The 16,324-nt window shown below is 40.5% G+C and overlaps 1 protein-coding gene across 40 annotated transcripts in view; it reads right to left on the bottom strand.

Moving 5' to 3' along the window:
- SORBS1 (sorbin and SH3 domain containing 1) overlaps positions 1–16,324 on the bottom strand; it is a 229,870-nt gene that overhangs the window by 38,240 nt on the left and 175,306 nt on the right. For 28 of the 40 annotated variants that reach the window (XM_054205021.1, XM_054205022.1, XM_054205020.1 and 25 more), the window contains 7 exons: positions 11,217–11,246; positions 8,692–8,867; positions 7,827–7,890; positions 6,658–6,732; positions 6,260–6,322; positions 2,129–2,176; positions 1,885–2,014 (listed from right to left, as the gene is read on the bottom strand). In XM_054205021.1, the coding sequence (XP_054060996.1) occupies positions 1,885–2,014; positions 2,129–2,176; positions 6,260–6,322; positions 6,658–6,732; positions 7,827–7,890; positions 8,692–8,867; positions 11,217–11,246 (586 nt within the window). The remainder of the gene's footprint in view (positions 1–1,884; positions 2,015–2,128; positions 2,177–6,259; positions 6,323–6,657; positions 6,733–7,826; positions 7,891–8,691; positions 8,868–11,216; positions 11,247–16,324) is intronic. The other 12 variants (XM_054205035.1, XM_054205031.1, XM_054205034.1 and 9 more) reach the window with 2 other exon arrangements.

Genomic DNA, 16,324 nt, shown 5'->3' with positions numbered 1-16,324 from the left:
CAGGCGCCTTTCCCTGATAATCCTGGTTTAAGCAGGGTACTTTCTTTTAATCTAGGAAAGGAGCCTGCTGCAAGAGGAACAGTTCAGATAGGGCTCTGGGCATATATTTGTTTATCTATAGCGGGCAAAGTTTGATACAGCTCAGCTACTGAAACCGCTGGAGCAGAGGGAGTTTCAATAAGCTTCAATAAAGGGGTACTTTCAATAAACTTCCTGACTTCCATATCTTTCCTAATTGGAAATAGCTTAGTGATGGGTTTCAACTAAGCTCACAAACATGAACACGTCCAAACTCCGAGCAGACCTCAGATTAAATCTCTTCTGATAAACTTCTTTATTTTAGCCACATCGCCGATTACCTGACTACTACAGCTCTGGATTCTGAGGGCACTTTGGGGTCCAAGAGAGCGTCTTTTCTAGAGACATAAACCAATTATCTGACTGATATATCTAAAGACGGATAAGACCAGTCCATTGACTATCCAAATTACTATAGCTTTGTGCAGTGTCCACACTGGCACTGTTCAGACAACAGGGTCCACAGTCCATATGCTGCAATGTCCAGCTCCTCTGAGAAGTAATACATTCAAACACCTCATGCAGAATAACCAATGCCCCTGGAAAGTCTCAGAAATCAGGCCATTTAAGCTGGTAAACTAATTCTGATCTTGCTCTTGTTATCTTCCCTTTGATAGGCAATGTTGTATGTGGATTAATCTCCCATAGCATTCACCAAACAAAAGTCAGGCATCTAACCAAAACTGCTGCTCCAGGTTTCCTCCCACTTACCCTACTGACCTGGTTTAGGATAGGAACAACCCACTGAGTTGCCCAACCTTTTTTTTTTTGTTTACAGTAAGGCAAGATCACAGCCAAAGTGACTGGCCTATGAACAGCGTACAAATTTCAACAAGGTTGATCTCTGCTGCCTAGAATAAACTTGATTGCTTAAGATTCCAACCCCAGAGAAACTTCTCCCTGGTGAAATGCTGCTTTGTCACTAGATAACAGGAAGCACTAATTATTGTTACCCTTTCATTTGCAAGACTTTGCCCAGAGGGCCAATGTACTGTGTGTTCAATTCCTGCATAAGTAAGACACGTTTGACTCCTGATCCAGTGACCTGAGATGCTCATTGAATTCGCAATTCAAATGACAGCATCGCTCATTTGAGGCAGTAAGTGAAGAAGTTAAGAGCATGTGGAAGTTGGTGAGAGAGGGAGGAGCGGTTCAAGAGCTGTGAGAATTCAGCAGAACATAAAATATTCATTGCTCATTCTGCTTTTCCTTCACTTGGTAAATGCATTCATTACCGCTACAAAGAGATTTAAAATACGTGGTAATAAACAATGCAAAAAACCAGGAGGGAATTCATCTTGAAAGATCAGAAACACCACCACCAACTAGAATCTACTTCCAATAAAGTTCCTATGGGTGGGACTCCTCAGAGACAGAAAATGCAACAAAACTTTTACCAAGGCTCAACATAAATCCAAATTTTGCTTCTCCACAATTATTGCTACTTGCATGTGTTCTGAGGTGCCTTTACAATGTCACATGGAGCCATGAGTTTCCACTGTGCCTCTACGGTAGGCACTGTATAGACATGACACCCAGGAAACGCTCTTCACCCAGGCAGGAAACTATGCAAGAAACTGTGTGACGCTTGGTAAGAAAAGGCAGACAAAATGGGGGACTGGGCTGCGACAATGAAGGAGTTCACTGCCGCCTAGTAAAAGAGTCAGAGTCAAAACTACATCTCCACTTCTCCCAAAAAGTTTAACTGAAGTTGTGGACCTAAAGCTTCCACCTTTGTTCCCTTCCCATTCACCGCTTTCAGAGATTCTTCTAGTACTGATCCAAATATATCTTAGTTCAGGTCACCTTTCTGGGCTTGACTTCAGCGATGAAGTACGGTTTGGCAGTGGTAAAGTGGCAGACCTCTTAACGACCTTCTCTGAATCAATATTGTCCATCTCACTCTTGGAGCGGGGAACTGAAAGCTGGGTTCTGCCTGTAGGATAAGTCAAATACAGGAATATTGGTGAACTGGATAGGAGGCAAATAAATACATGCTTTACATGCCCTTTCTGTTTGACAGATTATGCAAGAAACGTGAATTACTTACTGTCCTCAGAATAGGAATAACGAGGAGAGTATGAATCAGAATCTTCATCTGAAAGACAAAAGCATTTTGCAAGTGAGCTGAAAAAGCCCCAAAGAAGAAGCACCAGAGACCCTTTTCATTTCTTCTACTAATACATTGGCCATAATTTGAGCGATATGCCCAATACTTACCATAGGCAGAGGGTCCTAAAAAAGAAAATCCCATCGAGGTTTAAATTGCATTTAAAAATAATTTGTAGATTAGATATAAATATTAATGTACTACTTACACTAATACCTTTCTCCAGGCTCTCAAAGCACTTTAGAAAACAATCATTTTTTATCACAAAACTCCTCCATGGCAAGGGTTATTAGATCCACTTTATCAAAAGCTGAAAGGTAAACTGAGGATCTAAAAGCCATAGTACATGCCTAAAATAACTCACTAGGTGCTAGACACAGTAATAGAGCTGAGGAATCCTGCTCCCAATCACATATGATAATCGCTGGGACATCTTCCTTGTATTAATTTGCACACCAAGTTGAAGTATGTTCACTGACTCAGATTATCATTTAAGCGCAGATAATGTTCCTCACACGAGACGCACATGTGTACTTGCACCAAGACACTGTCCTTGTTCCGAAGAGCTTACTTTTTAAATAGGAAAGACATGCCTACAGAATGCAAGAGAGAGACTCAAGCAGCTCTAAAAACGCTAGCAATGACATCAGTGTAACTGAGTAGTGTGGTCTGGCCCCCAAGCTGAACAACTTTCTCTCTTTGATAGTGAAAGCGTTGCACTGCACCAACATGGCAATGTTATTCCCAGGGCACAACTGCTGCCTCGGACCATGGAACCACACACTGCCTTATTCAGAGATAACATGGTACTGTAGTAGGTCACCTTTGCAGATTAATGGTCTGTTCTGCACAAGGCAGATGTGCCTAAAAAGAAGGTGGGAAGATGGCAGCATTACCATCCCCCCCTCTATAGGTGATGGCCAGAGAGACTTTGACTTGATCAAAAACCTAGTGGTATCTTTCCGCCATCTTTAACAGGTTTTGGAATGAGTCCTCAATGAATCACAGGTAGCAGCAGGGGGAGTTGGGATCAACCCGTAAACTGGACCCACAGGCCCAGCACCTTTCTCTGCTGCTGAGGGTTCAAAATTGCAGGGGTGCACACGTGAGACACCTACAGGACTTCCAAGGCAAAACGCAGGAAAGTACAATGCAATGACTGCAAAGAGAACTATGGGAAAAGGTATTACTAATACCTCTGTGCAGAAACCACTGAAAAGTGACAGAGATAAAAAGACAGAAAAACAAAATAGGTGAAGATAGAATAAAAGCTAGATAAGAAAAGAACATACTAAAAAAGTGTTACATGAATTTAGTGATGCCAATCAACAGATTGAAACAATTTCCAGCTCTTCTCTCAAGGGAGGACATCAATCAGCTGCTACAGCCAATCTCATCTGCTGGAAAAACCAATCTGGCTAACACAGACGACCTGAAATTGCACTCAAAGCTTAATCAAGCCTTTCAGGAAGGCTCAAAGAAGTCTTTAACTTTTAGCCCCTCTGCCGAGTTCTCTTAGTGAATGAATTAGAAGGTTTAAGTCCCAAACAGATGGTTATTGACTCTGGTGTGCTTATCATAACCTCCAGGTTAAAAAATAGCGAAGGTCAATTTTCAGGACAATTCCCATATTTTAAATCTAAATGACAGAAAACAAATATTTATTTATTTAATGTTATTACACTGAATTGTTGACAAAATTGACTGGTATTCCTATCAAAAGATGGGTTTGTTCAGATAGCAAAATATCTGATAGATCACAAAACTCTCTGTCACTAGAAATACAGATGAACTTATGTTTAAAACTATCTTCACAGCCATTCACCCCTCATAGCATTATTGAGTGCTGGCGAACAATGAAAACATCTATTTACTTACTTGAAGCGAAATGTCAATATTCACTATAGCTCATCACTCAGACACGAAAACCATACAGGAAAAAAAAAATTCACTGCAGATAAGTGCTACTTTCCAATTGCTAATATTCTGATATCTACAATAATAAGGAGAATGGGTAAGTTTTGTCTCTTCAAGTATCTTACGAAGAAGAGAGTCTGCGCTTCTTCCCTTTTTACAGCAGGGAATACTGAAATGCAGACATCTGGAATGACTTGATTAAGATTAAAGAGTAAATCAGCGATGAGCATTAAAACAAGATCTCCTGGCCCCCAGAACTGCATTTTATCGGTGGGACCCTCCTTAATGGAGTGGAGCATCACCAATTTGTAGTTTCAAAATCCGATTCCTTTAGCAAGAAAAGGCTGTTCCCCTATAGCTCCTAGAGAATCTGCAGATTACTTTTTTTTAAAGGGTTGGCCAAAATCTCTACATTTCAATACCCGTAGACTCCAAAGGTATTTTAGAGAGGAGCCCAAATCTTGATGTTTCTAGGAGATCCTATGCATGAATCCAAAGCACAAAAACTCTGACACTGATTGTACAAAATTGAGGCTTCCATCCCTCTCTGTATAAACACTTTGCAGCTGATTATATCACTTTGAAATGCTTTCTAAACATGAAACGTGCGCTCCAACCCATCTACATCATCAGATAGTCCGGATTCCTTACCAAGGAAAGAATCCAAGCAGATATTAGAGAAAGATTTCCCAATGTATTGAGAACAAAGACCAAGAGTTTGGTCCAATAAAGTTTCAACTGCCTAAACCAGCAAATTATTTTCATATGCACTTTTGTACGTGCATAGAGGACATTTATGGGAAAACGAACTTGTAATATATTATCATCACTGGTTTTGCATACTACGTTAGTTCAGACAACAGCAAAATGTATTTTCAAACTTCATTACAAACAAGAAAATTGAATTTCTGTAAAACTCAATCAACTAGTTATTGAGGCGCTCTGTTTCTGTCTCATCCATACCCATATACCATTCTGTCAATAGAAAATAATTTACAATGCATTGTGATTTACAAGACAGGACTCTTCACCTACAGGTTTCACCAAGAAATGAGCAAGTATCTTAAGATACATGTATGACACTAGTCCATATTCATTTTAACAGTGAAATGATCCTTACACCTCCTAGTCTTCTCTGAGCATCTCAGCTAGAACTCACATTGTATGCTTTCTTCTTACACAATACCCACCAGATATTTAATATAAACATTGAATGAAACGGTTAATTAATAGTCGCATCAGGGTTGGCTTGAGGCACAGGCTATGTAGGCAAGTTCCTAAACTGCAGGATCTGAAGTGATACCAAAGCACCAAGCCAAAAAGGCTGTCACCAACGAAATTTCCCAATCAGGAAATGTCTGTAGGTCAAACGTGCAGCGGATTCCAGTGTTTCTTGTATATAATTGTGTTCATGCATATGCACACAGTTACAGGATTATCACTGCAATAGATACTATTTCACCATCCCTGAAACGTGACTGCAAAGGATTCACGTTTGTACATGAAGATTAAAGGAATCTGCTGAGCACATGAAGAGGATAAAGTAAAGACAGCGTTATTTCAAGTTGCAAGGTGTGCTGAAGAGACTGTCAAACTCTGTCCTTGCCTAGATACGCCAAGTGCACCTAAGGCCAGCCCTGAACCTATGTTACCAAGTTATATTTATTTTAAGAGTTTACATTGAGGGACTGATCCAAAACCCACTGAAGCAAGCAGCCTTTTTACCACGAGACTTCAGTGACATTTTGGGTCTGGCCCTAATACTGTGTTAATATTCAAAACCAGAAGTAAATAATTAAGGAAAGTATTGATCCGAAAGGGGGGTGGGAGAAACCTGAGTTAAACCACATCTTTACATGTAAGTCAGCATTCTAGGCATGTTAAATAATCACTGCACGCACATGGCTAAATACAACTGATAAGCGCATAAAACCAAGCAAATCCCAAGTCTGCAGCATTAGTCAAATACTAGGTTACAAAGCCAGAGGAGCACTGCAAAGCCAAAAAGGCATCATACAGTCAAGGCAACGCTTAGAGTGCAGCAAATCATTATGAGGCAGCATAATGCTCAGCAAGTAGAAAAAACTCCAGGAAGAAAATAAATAGATAAGGCAGCATTTGTGCAGAAAAGTACATATGGTCCTTTATTATTACCTTCAGAGATAGGACTAGGAGTAGACGCAGGAAACTGGTATGTAGGAGAATAAGGATTGTCTTCTGCAGCAGAGAAAAGTAGTGGATTTTGAGACTATCCACAGTGAAGCGGAGGTTCTGCTTCATCCCCCAATTTCCTATCACCATATGATTTTAATGCCTACTTTAATAATACTAGAGTAAATGGCATCATACTTTAAAAAAAGATTAATGGATTAGCAAATATTTAGTTATTTTATGCATTACGCTAGAAGGTATCCTGGGCATAACTGAATTTCCAGCCAATGTAACACATGGGTAATGGAAATCTAGAACCTCAATCTAGTTACTATTAGAGTGCTATAGTACAGTTAAATCAAAGCACAAGACAACAGATACTCTGACTAAACTTCTGGTACCTTCAGTTTTTTGCTGGATTTCAGGAAGTTCAGGAAATATGTAGGTAGGGCAATAAGGGTTTTCTTCAGGAGTGTCTAAGGAGAGGAACATGATTTGCAAAAAAGAACAGAGAGGACAGATTTAAAGGGGAAGAAGGGCGAGACAAGAATCCATACAAGCTGCAGAACAGTCCCTCTCATGCTGACGTGCTAGCATGACTTTGCTCATTGCTGCCTTGCATGTCTGGGCCCTGCAAGAGATCCTGGAAGCCGAGGGGACTGAACTTCTCCTCCTTCTGAAGCATGGGCTCTGGCTGAGCTGAAGAGCCTCTGTTAGGAGCACTGGGATTAGGAAACAGTTCAACTCTTGCTCGTTCCACCCAATACAATACAGCATCTATATATGCATAAAGCTCATCACGTCAGCACCTGCAGCGGCAAATACAGCTCCAGTTTTGCATGCTCTATGTTTTATTATATAAGCGCGGTTTTGAATTGCGTTTGCCTGCACATCAGGCTGTTCAGAGGGTTCAGTTTGCAAATGCTACTGCAGCCATTTCTCACACAGAAGAGGGAATGTGAACATAGCAGCAGCCAGGCACAGAAGTGCCCCAAAGTAAGGGATTCCCTGAGAGTGTACCACTACAAAGTTTGCTTTTTGAAAGGAGAAAATTTGAGGTTTTGAAAAAGCAGAGTTCAGGTTCTGCACTCACCAAAAATCACCATAAACCTTTCCATTGGTTTCAGTGAGCTTCAAATCAAGCTTTATTACGTATGTACTAAATTTTTACAGCGTAAAAGGTTTTCTTTATGCACAGAGCAGTTTCGGTGATAACCTACTATCCTTTAAAAGTTGGGGGAGGGGGGTTAGCTGCTAAAACTGGAGTTCAGGGATCTGTTTTCTCTAAGTATGGAATTATTAGCAGCTTTCTGATCTAAAATAGGACTCTTGATTTCATGATGGCACTGCAGTTCACCTTTCAGAACAGCTCAGACCTTTCTTTGGACTTCACTGTTCTCTCACCTTTGACTTCAGAGATTTCAAATACATTGGTTGAGTTCTGTAGAGCAAACACTAGTTAAGATAAAATGCTTTTATTTAACATCCAGTACAATTCTTTACATGAATGAAACAAAATGTTATCAAGGTGGTCTTTCAAAGAAAATAAAAAGCATCTGGGTTACAGTACCTCTATTTAGCTTGTGGATCTGCTTGAACATCGTCTTGTACCAGTCCTTCGATCTGTCTGTATTCTAGCGGAAAAATAAATATACACATAAATAATCACAACCATGAATTCTACCAGCTTTTCAAAGTTCTTACAAATCTTCCAGCAATGAAAAAGGTTTACAGTCTGCTTCCTATTTCATTTATTATCACTGACCACCTAAAAGACAAGGCTATATGAAACCAATACTTTGAAACATGAGTGATTTCACTCAGATATATAATCTCCTATGTAATGAAGCTACAGGCTTCACTCAAGTTACTAATAATGTACAAGCTGTGCAGGGTAGGTTGTAACCTGTGTAGAATTGTAGGTTGTGTGGAAGATTTTACATATTAATCTGATTTGACATCTAAAAGTAGACACATTGCTTATTTTAATCGTACATACCGATTTCCTAAGTATCCAATGGAAAGTTAGAAACATTTAGTGTTCAAGTCACTCCAGACACTAGTTGTAAGAATAGGTTAATAATTCTTTTCATGATAATTTCCCCTCAACACTGAATGAATATAAACATGTTGTGTAAAAGACATCTGCCTTTAAGGTGTTTAAAATAAGACAAAACTCTCCTTGCTGCCAGGTGTGAACAAAACAGAGGAGCAGAAAACAGTATTCTCAAATATGATGAAGAGAGAATAATTTTTAATTTTTTCCCCCTGAAGCAGCTGAAACAGATCATTGATAGCAGAGGGAAGCTTTCATAATAAAATACATTGGAACTAGAATTCTATTTTCCCTAAAACCTCTGCAGTCGCTGGAGCTTCAGTGAATTCCCCAAGTCCCAGAGCAGGCAGAATCTGGCCTAGGTTTTGTGTTGTCTTACCCTCAGTGGAATGCCAATATCATCGACGGACGTATCAGCCATGTGCTGAGGGCTCTTGACAATGCTTCTCTTCTCCTCCATTGCCCTCTTCTCACTTGGCACTGTCTCCTGAACCGGCTTGTCCCGTATGAGTGCTGAATCAACTTTATCAGAAACTAGTCTGTCTGGCACTGAATCTGGAAATAAACATGGGGAATTCTTATCTCATCCCAGCATCTCACCCCATCACTATAGTCCACTCTTTCAAGGCAAAAATCCCAGCAAGTAGTTGATGAGACAGACTGTGTCACTGCTAGCTATGGTTAGCATCTGGACTGATGGATATCTACCAAGAAAATGTTTGATGCCAGGAAAAGCAGGTTAGCATCTCCCAGGTAGCCAGCTTCACACATCTCGTGACAGTTTCAGCTGTCACGTATGTAAGACAACAGAAATTTTTGGTTTCAAGGACTGTCTGGGGGTTGGATTTTTATGTCTTTTTGACTAATTAGCAACTCTGCAATCTCATTCTTCATAAAAAAGCGTCAGTGATAGAGAGTCATAGACATCTTTTTCTGCTGGTGATTTCAATATAATGGAGCATCCTATGTGGTAGTGGGGCACTACTTTTCAACAGCTTGCACTCACCTGCCTGACAATCCCATTTGTTACAGTGAGTATACGATGCTTCCAAGTTCATCTCTGTGTCCCAACCAGAGTTTGTAAACAACAAATACTGCTGTTGTTTAGCATATGTATGATTCCTCTTGCACATGAGTCTGCATAAAGATGGGGGTAAACAACTAATTGCTCCAGACTGCCTTGCTTCCACCTGGAATTCCTTGATGCTGCTCAACTGACACCCACACATAGCAGCAGGCACCACCACCACCAGCCAAGGAACTAAGGGACCTCAGGTTGCTCTGAAGCTCTACTATGCTCTGGAGAGCTACAGCAAAGTAATCCTTCGGGTCTGCTACGTGGATCTTCTGGAGAGGAAATATCTGTGATTTTACAGTCTGTCTCATCAAGACTTTGCCAAGTCCTATTCTTTCTACATCACTGCATGCACTGGGGAGAGAGAGAGAGAGAGAGATATGTGTATTCACATGCACATCACCATACTGCCCAAAGCCATTAAATGTGCAGAAATCTGAAAGGGGCAGTTAGCAGAGGAAAGGCTCGTGCATAAGAAAGCATTGGTCTGTTGGTACCTTGAGCAAACACAGTTCTGCCCTGCAAAATTCAGTATGTGAAGGATTTGTGTTTGAGGGATTGGTTTGAAATTACCATCAAACTTTAAGTCTTCCTCCTTAACAAGAAAAATGAAATAATGCTTATAAACATACAAAATGGAGCAAAGCATCTATTAAATCCTTGTTTAGTATTGTCATCTTATTTCCCCTCTCTGTGAATGTATGTGCACTTTTGTGTCCCTGGTGTACAGGGCTCTCTATTTTGTAGGAAGTATTTGGTCCATTTCCATTACTGGACTCCTCACTAGGCCTCTAAGAAGAGAGCATAGAAAGAGCAACTGAAACTAGACCATTATTCCATGACCTTGAAGACCAAAAGGAAACAGGGTTTTGGATGTGGAGGAGGATGTGGAGAGGACACAAACTTTAGGAAAGGTCTCAGCTTTCCTTCATTACTTATCATTGTCACTGCCGATGTTACAGGGCCTGAGCTTCTGGTCTAGAAAAGTTTGGTTTTTTGTTTTTTGTTTTTTTTCTTTTTGAAGGCTAAAGAATTCAATGACAGAGAAAGTCCCAAAGTCCTTCTTTAACAGGACTGGTAAATATATATTATTTCTTTTTGATTCCCTAGCTCCCTGCACTGGAAAAGTGGTTGGCTGTTTGCCAGGTGTCAAGAAATTGGTGATAAAATTGCAGTGTGCAAGTATGCACGTGTGCTGCCAACCTCCTCTCCCCAGGCAGTGCTCTGCTCTTGCAATGGGTGTGAGAGTCTCTCCTTGAAAGAAGAGCAAGTTGTTTTCCTGGTCATCTGTCCCTCTCCATGCCCCAAACAGAAGTAGCTCAGTCTGCAGTGGGCGTTTATAGGAACAGCGCATTATGCACTGCTTACCCATATTATTCTTCTTTGGCATAAATTCTGCTGCTCTTGGAGTCATGTAAATACTGATTTTTATTTCTCTTCCATCCCCCTCACCACAAGCAAGACTAACTCTAATGGTTGTGGAGAGAAACTTGAGAATATGCCACACAGGAATAAACCTAAAGGCTCCAAAGGCAGCCCCAAAAGTCAACTACAGCAATCAAACTGTACGTAAATCTCATGACTTAGGAGGAAGAGATGCGTAATTTAGGGTTTCAGTATATTAACATGTGGCCACACAGGTAGCATTTGGAGAAAAGACTGAAATCAAACATTCGATGACCTGAACTAAGCCAGGACAAATATTTATACTAATTCCTTTGCAATTCCTGGGAAGTGTGTTTGCTAAAGGTACTCCACAAGCTAACAAAGCAGCAGCTTTGCTCCAGTAGAGGCAGCAGTTGGGGGGTAGCAGACCTTTCACATCATACCTGCCAGGCTACTAAGCCTTTTTTGCTGTTCTGTGGTAAAGGAAGAAACAAAACAAAAAGAAATACAGAACAAATGGGTGAGACATAAACAGCAAGTGCTCTGGTGCTGCATTTCTGACAGGCAAGAAATACGCTGTAGACAGAATGGCAGCAGCTGCTGGAGAGAATCTGTTTTCAAATATCCTGCCAAAGTGACAGCCCACAGTACCTTCTCCACACAGCAGCCTCGTGGAATAATATACATCTCATGATGCAGTGACTGATACATTTGCAAAGAGCATTTGTTTTTATTATTTTTTTCTTAACATCAGAGAATAAAAAAAGTCGGACAGGAGACAATTTGAAAAACAGTGAAGACTCACAGAGTCAAACAACTTGACAACTACCTCTGTTACCATTAACATGAAGTACATTTTGAAACAATAATGCTGTAGCATTTCAAAGGGATATAGGAAAAGATTGAGTCTTTGCTGATGCTTCCTGAGTCTCAACACATACTACCGAGCCACAGATTCAGTGATTTACGCACAAGACTTTGTTAAGGCTTTTATTCTCAGAATGGTCCCCTTGGTTTAGGGTCTTTCATCACTGAGTTCCCAGACCAGGACATTTGTGGTATCTTCCAGCGTGTTTGACCACCCTAAAGTTGATGCTCGCAGTTGCTTTCCAAATGACTTGCCCAGGTCATGGCTGGGAATCAACCAAGAATTCTTAGCACTCTGTTCTCTGCTCTTTCTACTCCCTAGCAATTAATCCTTTCATTTAAAGCATGAAAGCCATTTGAAAAGAACAAACTATTTTAGTGACATACAAAACACAAACATTCTTGAAAGCTCACATTGTTAATGCAAAGATTTCAAAACCTTAATATATTAATCACACCTGTTATATATTCACAATAAACCATGCCATGCAATGCCTGCCCAGGAAATAACTGTGCTTTGGGGTGGTGTGGGACACTTGCCAAGCAAGTCTGCAATAGGTAACAACCCTCCAGTTGTACGTTGCTTGCTTGGAGCACCCACTTTCACTGGATATTTGTACTAAAGTAGATCAACTTCAGTGAGGGAGACCGATATTTCTCCTCACTAAGTGCAGCTCCCTCGCCAATACCTATGAACTTTGTTCTTTAACCCCAGCACTTCTGCTCTGCTAACCACCATCATCAAGCTGCTCGTGGGCATTACGCTCACATGATAGCTGCCGACATATGAAACAAATCCCTACATGCAATGGTGAAAAGGAAGGTTTAGCAACCTGAAGGTGAAAAGCAGATGGGAATCACCTGCTGCAGGGTTCACTCTTCTAAGCAGGCCATCAGGAGTAGGCTGGTATATTATGAGAAAGGAGAAAAAGATGTGAGTGAGGATGGTCTCAGCTTCAGCCACCACCTTCACTAAGGAGAACTGCATTCAGTCACTAAGATGCCCTGACAAAAACATGTGGTTTAAAGAGTCAACACTTGACAGGTCTTTCCTATCTCTTCCTCCACAGGGGAGAGAATATCATGGATGAATAGACTTTTTACATGAAGAGGAGATTTCCTTTTCACTTGTCTCTCTGCCTAGGATGGATAGAAGCAGAAGGAGCAGGAGGTGTCTGCTATTTCCCTCTCCCGCCTGACCACAGACAGCTTGTAGCCCCAGGCACACACCAGCTAACTGAGGCTTTCACCCTTGATCTTGCATTCTGGGACTGTAAGCAAAGGCCAAAACCTCACAGGCTTCTCAGAGAAAGGGATAAGCAGAAGAATACAACTGCTGGCAACAGTGAAGGAATGATCATAGATGCCTTCAGAGTTCTCAGAAGTGGGAGCACTGGAGGAGACCAGTAACAAAAGGGGAAGAGGAAACAAGTATTTGAGTACATATTTATTGCAAAATAAAGGTGTCAAAAAGAAAATTAATCAAGACATCAACAGATATGAAGGTAAAAAAATCTTACCTTGGAGGTAGGAATGAACAAGAGTATCTGAAATGACTTGTTTACATGCATACATCTTATTTAGTTGGTATTACTGAAAACCAGCAGAAAAAATTCTGAGATCTCTCATCACAACTTACTGAGTAAGATCAAGCAGATGAAAAAAGGATATAGTGTAGTTTCTGTGCTTCAGATGCTGTTAACTGTTTCTAAGTCTCTGACAGGTCCAAATTGAAGGGTCTCACATGCTTACAGATTAATGAGCTAGCAGATAAAGCATAAAATAGGACAGTAGGTGATGTCTGCTATGACAGTCACTCTGGAGAATAAGATAACTAGCTCCTCTAAAAGCAATCAATAATCCACTGAGGAGAAAGAAAGCCATATTATCCATCTGGAAGTCTAACTAAACTACTGGAGATCTCAGACTGCCAGCATTAAAATGACCTTGAAATTTCTAATTCAGAGGGTATTTCATAGCACACAAGAGGAATTTATATTAAACTTCATCTTGACATGAAGGAATTGATTTCAGCACAAAACATAATCAACCATTCAGTGGAAGGTGGATCAATAATCTAGTAACAATTTGTTATATGCCATGAGACCAAACCGGTTTTGAATAGATAAGGTCCATAAAGATGAAACCAAATATGAATCACGTCAGCCAGGGCAGAAATGTAACAGATAACTAACATCTAAGAACCATTTAAAAACACTAAGCTAGCAAAAAGAAATCTTAATGCTATGCTAGGATAAACCCTAGATAGGAATGGAAGCACAAGGAAATGTAAGAAACCTCAATGCATAAAAAGACAGAAAAGTAATAAAATGCTTACCTATGAGTAGGTAACATATGCTGCGAAGTGAAAGAAAATTACAATGGAAGTAAAAAAATTGACAAAATGTCTAAGGGACTTAAAAATAGGTTTTGAGGTACATGAAGAATAAACAGAAACCTAGTAATGATCTTGTTCTTTTACAAAAAGGCACAGTGGAACTGTTAATAAGAGAGCAGAAAAGATGACACGTCTGATCACTATTTCCATTCTGCATTAAAAAAAAGAAAAAAAAAAGAGAAAAAAGTCTGACATACTACTGCGTGATGGAGAAATACTTTCCACTTCAACAGTAACTAAGGACTATGCTGAATGACAACTGAGGTCAGATGCTTGAAAATTAGCACATTCATATAAACTGTACTGAAGAGTTTTAGAGCAGTTTTCTGCTCTAAAGAGAGCAGTTATGAAGAGAGCAGCTCACTGGACCATTAACATTCATCGCCAGTATGTCTTGGAATACAAAGGAAACTCCACAGGATGAGGCAGAAAGCAATTGTTGTGACAACCTTCGAGAAGCATTAGTGGAATGGCTGGAACATCTGTCTGTCAAGTCGACAATAATGCCAGAAAAGAAGTATTGTAATGACTTACATGGGATTTTACTAATAAATACATAGTATGACACATGCAATGTCAGTCAATACAGATTTATGACTGGCCTTGTCAGACCAGTTCAGTATGATTATTGCAAATTACAAGTTTGACTACTAAAGACTGAAAAACACGCATTAGAATGAGATACTTCACAGACTTGATCAAGCTGCTTATCAGACCATGATCTATATCACAGTCAACAAAAATGTGATGAGAGAAGGCTCTTTAATCTATCAGGATACAGTATCATGAGTGCTAACGGTCAGAGGCGAGACATATTCAGACCGGACAAATTGTTAACTGTGAAGGTAATTAGTAAACAGAACAATTTGACATCAGTTGTCTCTCAGACAGTGCATGTGAATCATCATAGTATACAGATTTGCCTCTTGTGCTGTTAAAATCTATAAACAGAAAATATCCTTGCGGATATTTTCAGTGTGTGGCACACACTGAAATGCTCCAGATTTAATGTGAAAACCAACCAAAAGAGTATCCCACTTCAAGAAAGTCAACAAAAAGCGTTGAGACAAAAGAAAGCTGCCTCAAATAATATTTTCTCCTCTTGAGGCAGTTGAGGAATCCAGACACACTCACTCAGAAGCACATAAGGCAAAGCTGCTTCAGATGCTGGCAAAAAGGAAGAGATAACCTGCTCGCTGCCCCTATAGTCAGCTGCACCACAGTGAGGACGCTATCTTTAGGATCAAAGACTTAAGTCTGTTTTAAAAAGACACTGAAAAAAAATACATAGGGGGCTGCAAAGGAGCACATCAAAGCACGTCTGTAATTAGAATGACTACAACATAAGGAGTGCAGGCCTTGCCCCTATTTTCTGATTTATTTTTTTTTCTTTGCTAAGGTAAGTCATAGCCTTTTAGATTGGATTCTGCCTGTCCTGGAGTTTCCTAAGGCCACTTGAAACCAAGGCAAATTGGACCGCATCCGTGTGGCCCCTTATAAGCTACAGTCTTTAGTGATGCACAAGGAACTGGGAGATTGGGGTAATGCCAGCCGTGAGGAGAACTAGAAAGGAGAAGTAAAGTTTCCCTCTCATGGAGAGGTAAAGAGACGCAACTACCCATTCAGAGGGAGCTGCTCTGAGGCAGGGAAAGGCTCAGATTAGTAAACACGGGAGCGCTCAAAGTTGTTTTGCTCATGTGCAAACCCAGAGCTCAAGGACTACTGCAGTACGATCCAGTTATGGATAGAGGAACAAACTGCCAAGGTCAAATGGATTATTTATATTGGGTAATTTCTGCTCAGAATTCAGAGGTCAAACCTCTCCCACAGTAACTGAAAATATGGCTATTTTCACACTGCAGTAGCTGAGAAGCAACATGTCTCCTTTTCCAGTGAGAGAGAACCTACCTCAAGCTACCTTCCTTCTACTGACAGATAGATGTGAGTATACACCCTTTTCCACCATAACAGAACACCTGATGGGGGATAAGCTGTTACCCTGCAATAACTTATTCGTATGACCATAGCCCAGTTATAAGCCCCTCTTCCCCAACCTCGGAGTGGCTTCTGATCCACAGGTTTTAATCAGAAAAAGTAAGCATTGTCCCATGCCTCTAACCTCTTACTTGCCTATTGTACGCTCCAGTCACTACAACTTTCTGGAGGCAGCTTTGTTAGCTCTTAGTAGTCTGGACTTAATTGTCCACTGCACACACATTCTCCAGATCCTTATAGCATAACAGGTTGCTCGGTTTGAGCCACAAATATCTAGACACAAGTCTCCTT

This window comes from Rissa tridactyla, chromosome 6 (assembly GCF_028500815.1).
Source record: "Rissa tridactyla isolate bRisTri1 chromosome 6, bRisTri1.patW.cur.20221130, whole genome shotgun sequence".
Lineage (NCBI taxonomy): Eukaryota > Metazoa > Chordata > Aves > Charadriiformes > Laridae > Rissa > Rissa tridactyla.
The sequence above is the reverse complement of the archived record's forward strand: the minus strand, read 5'-3'. Positions and strand labels throughout refer to the sequence as shown.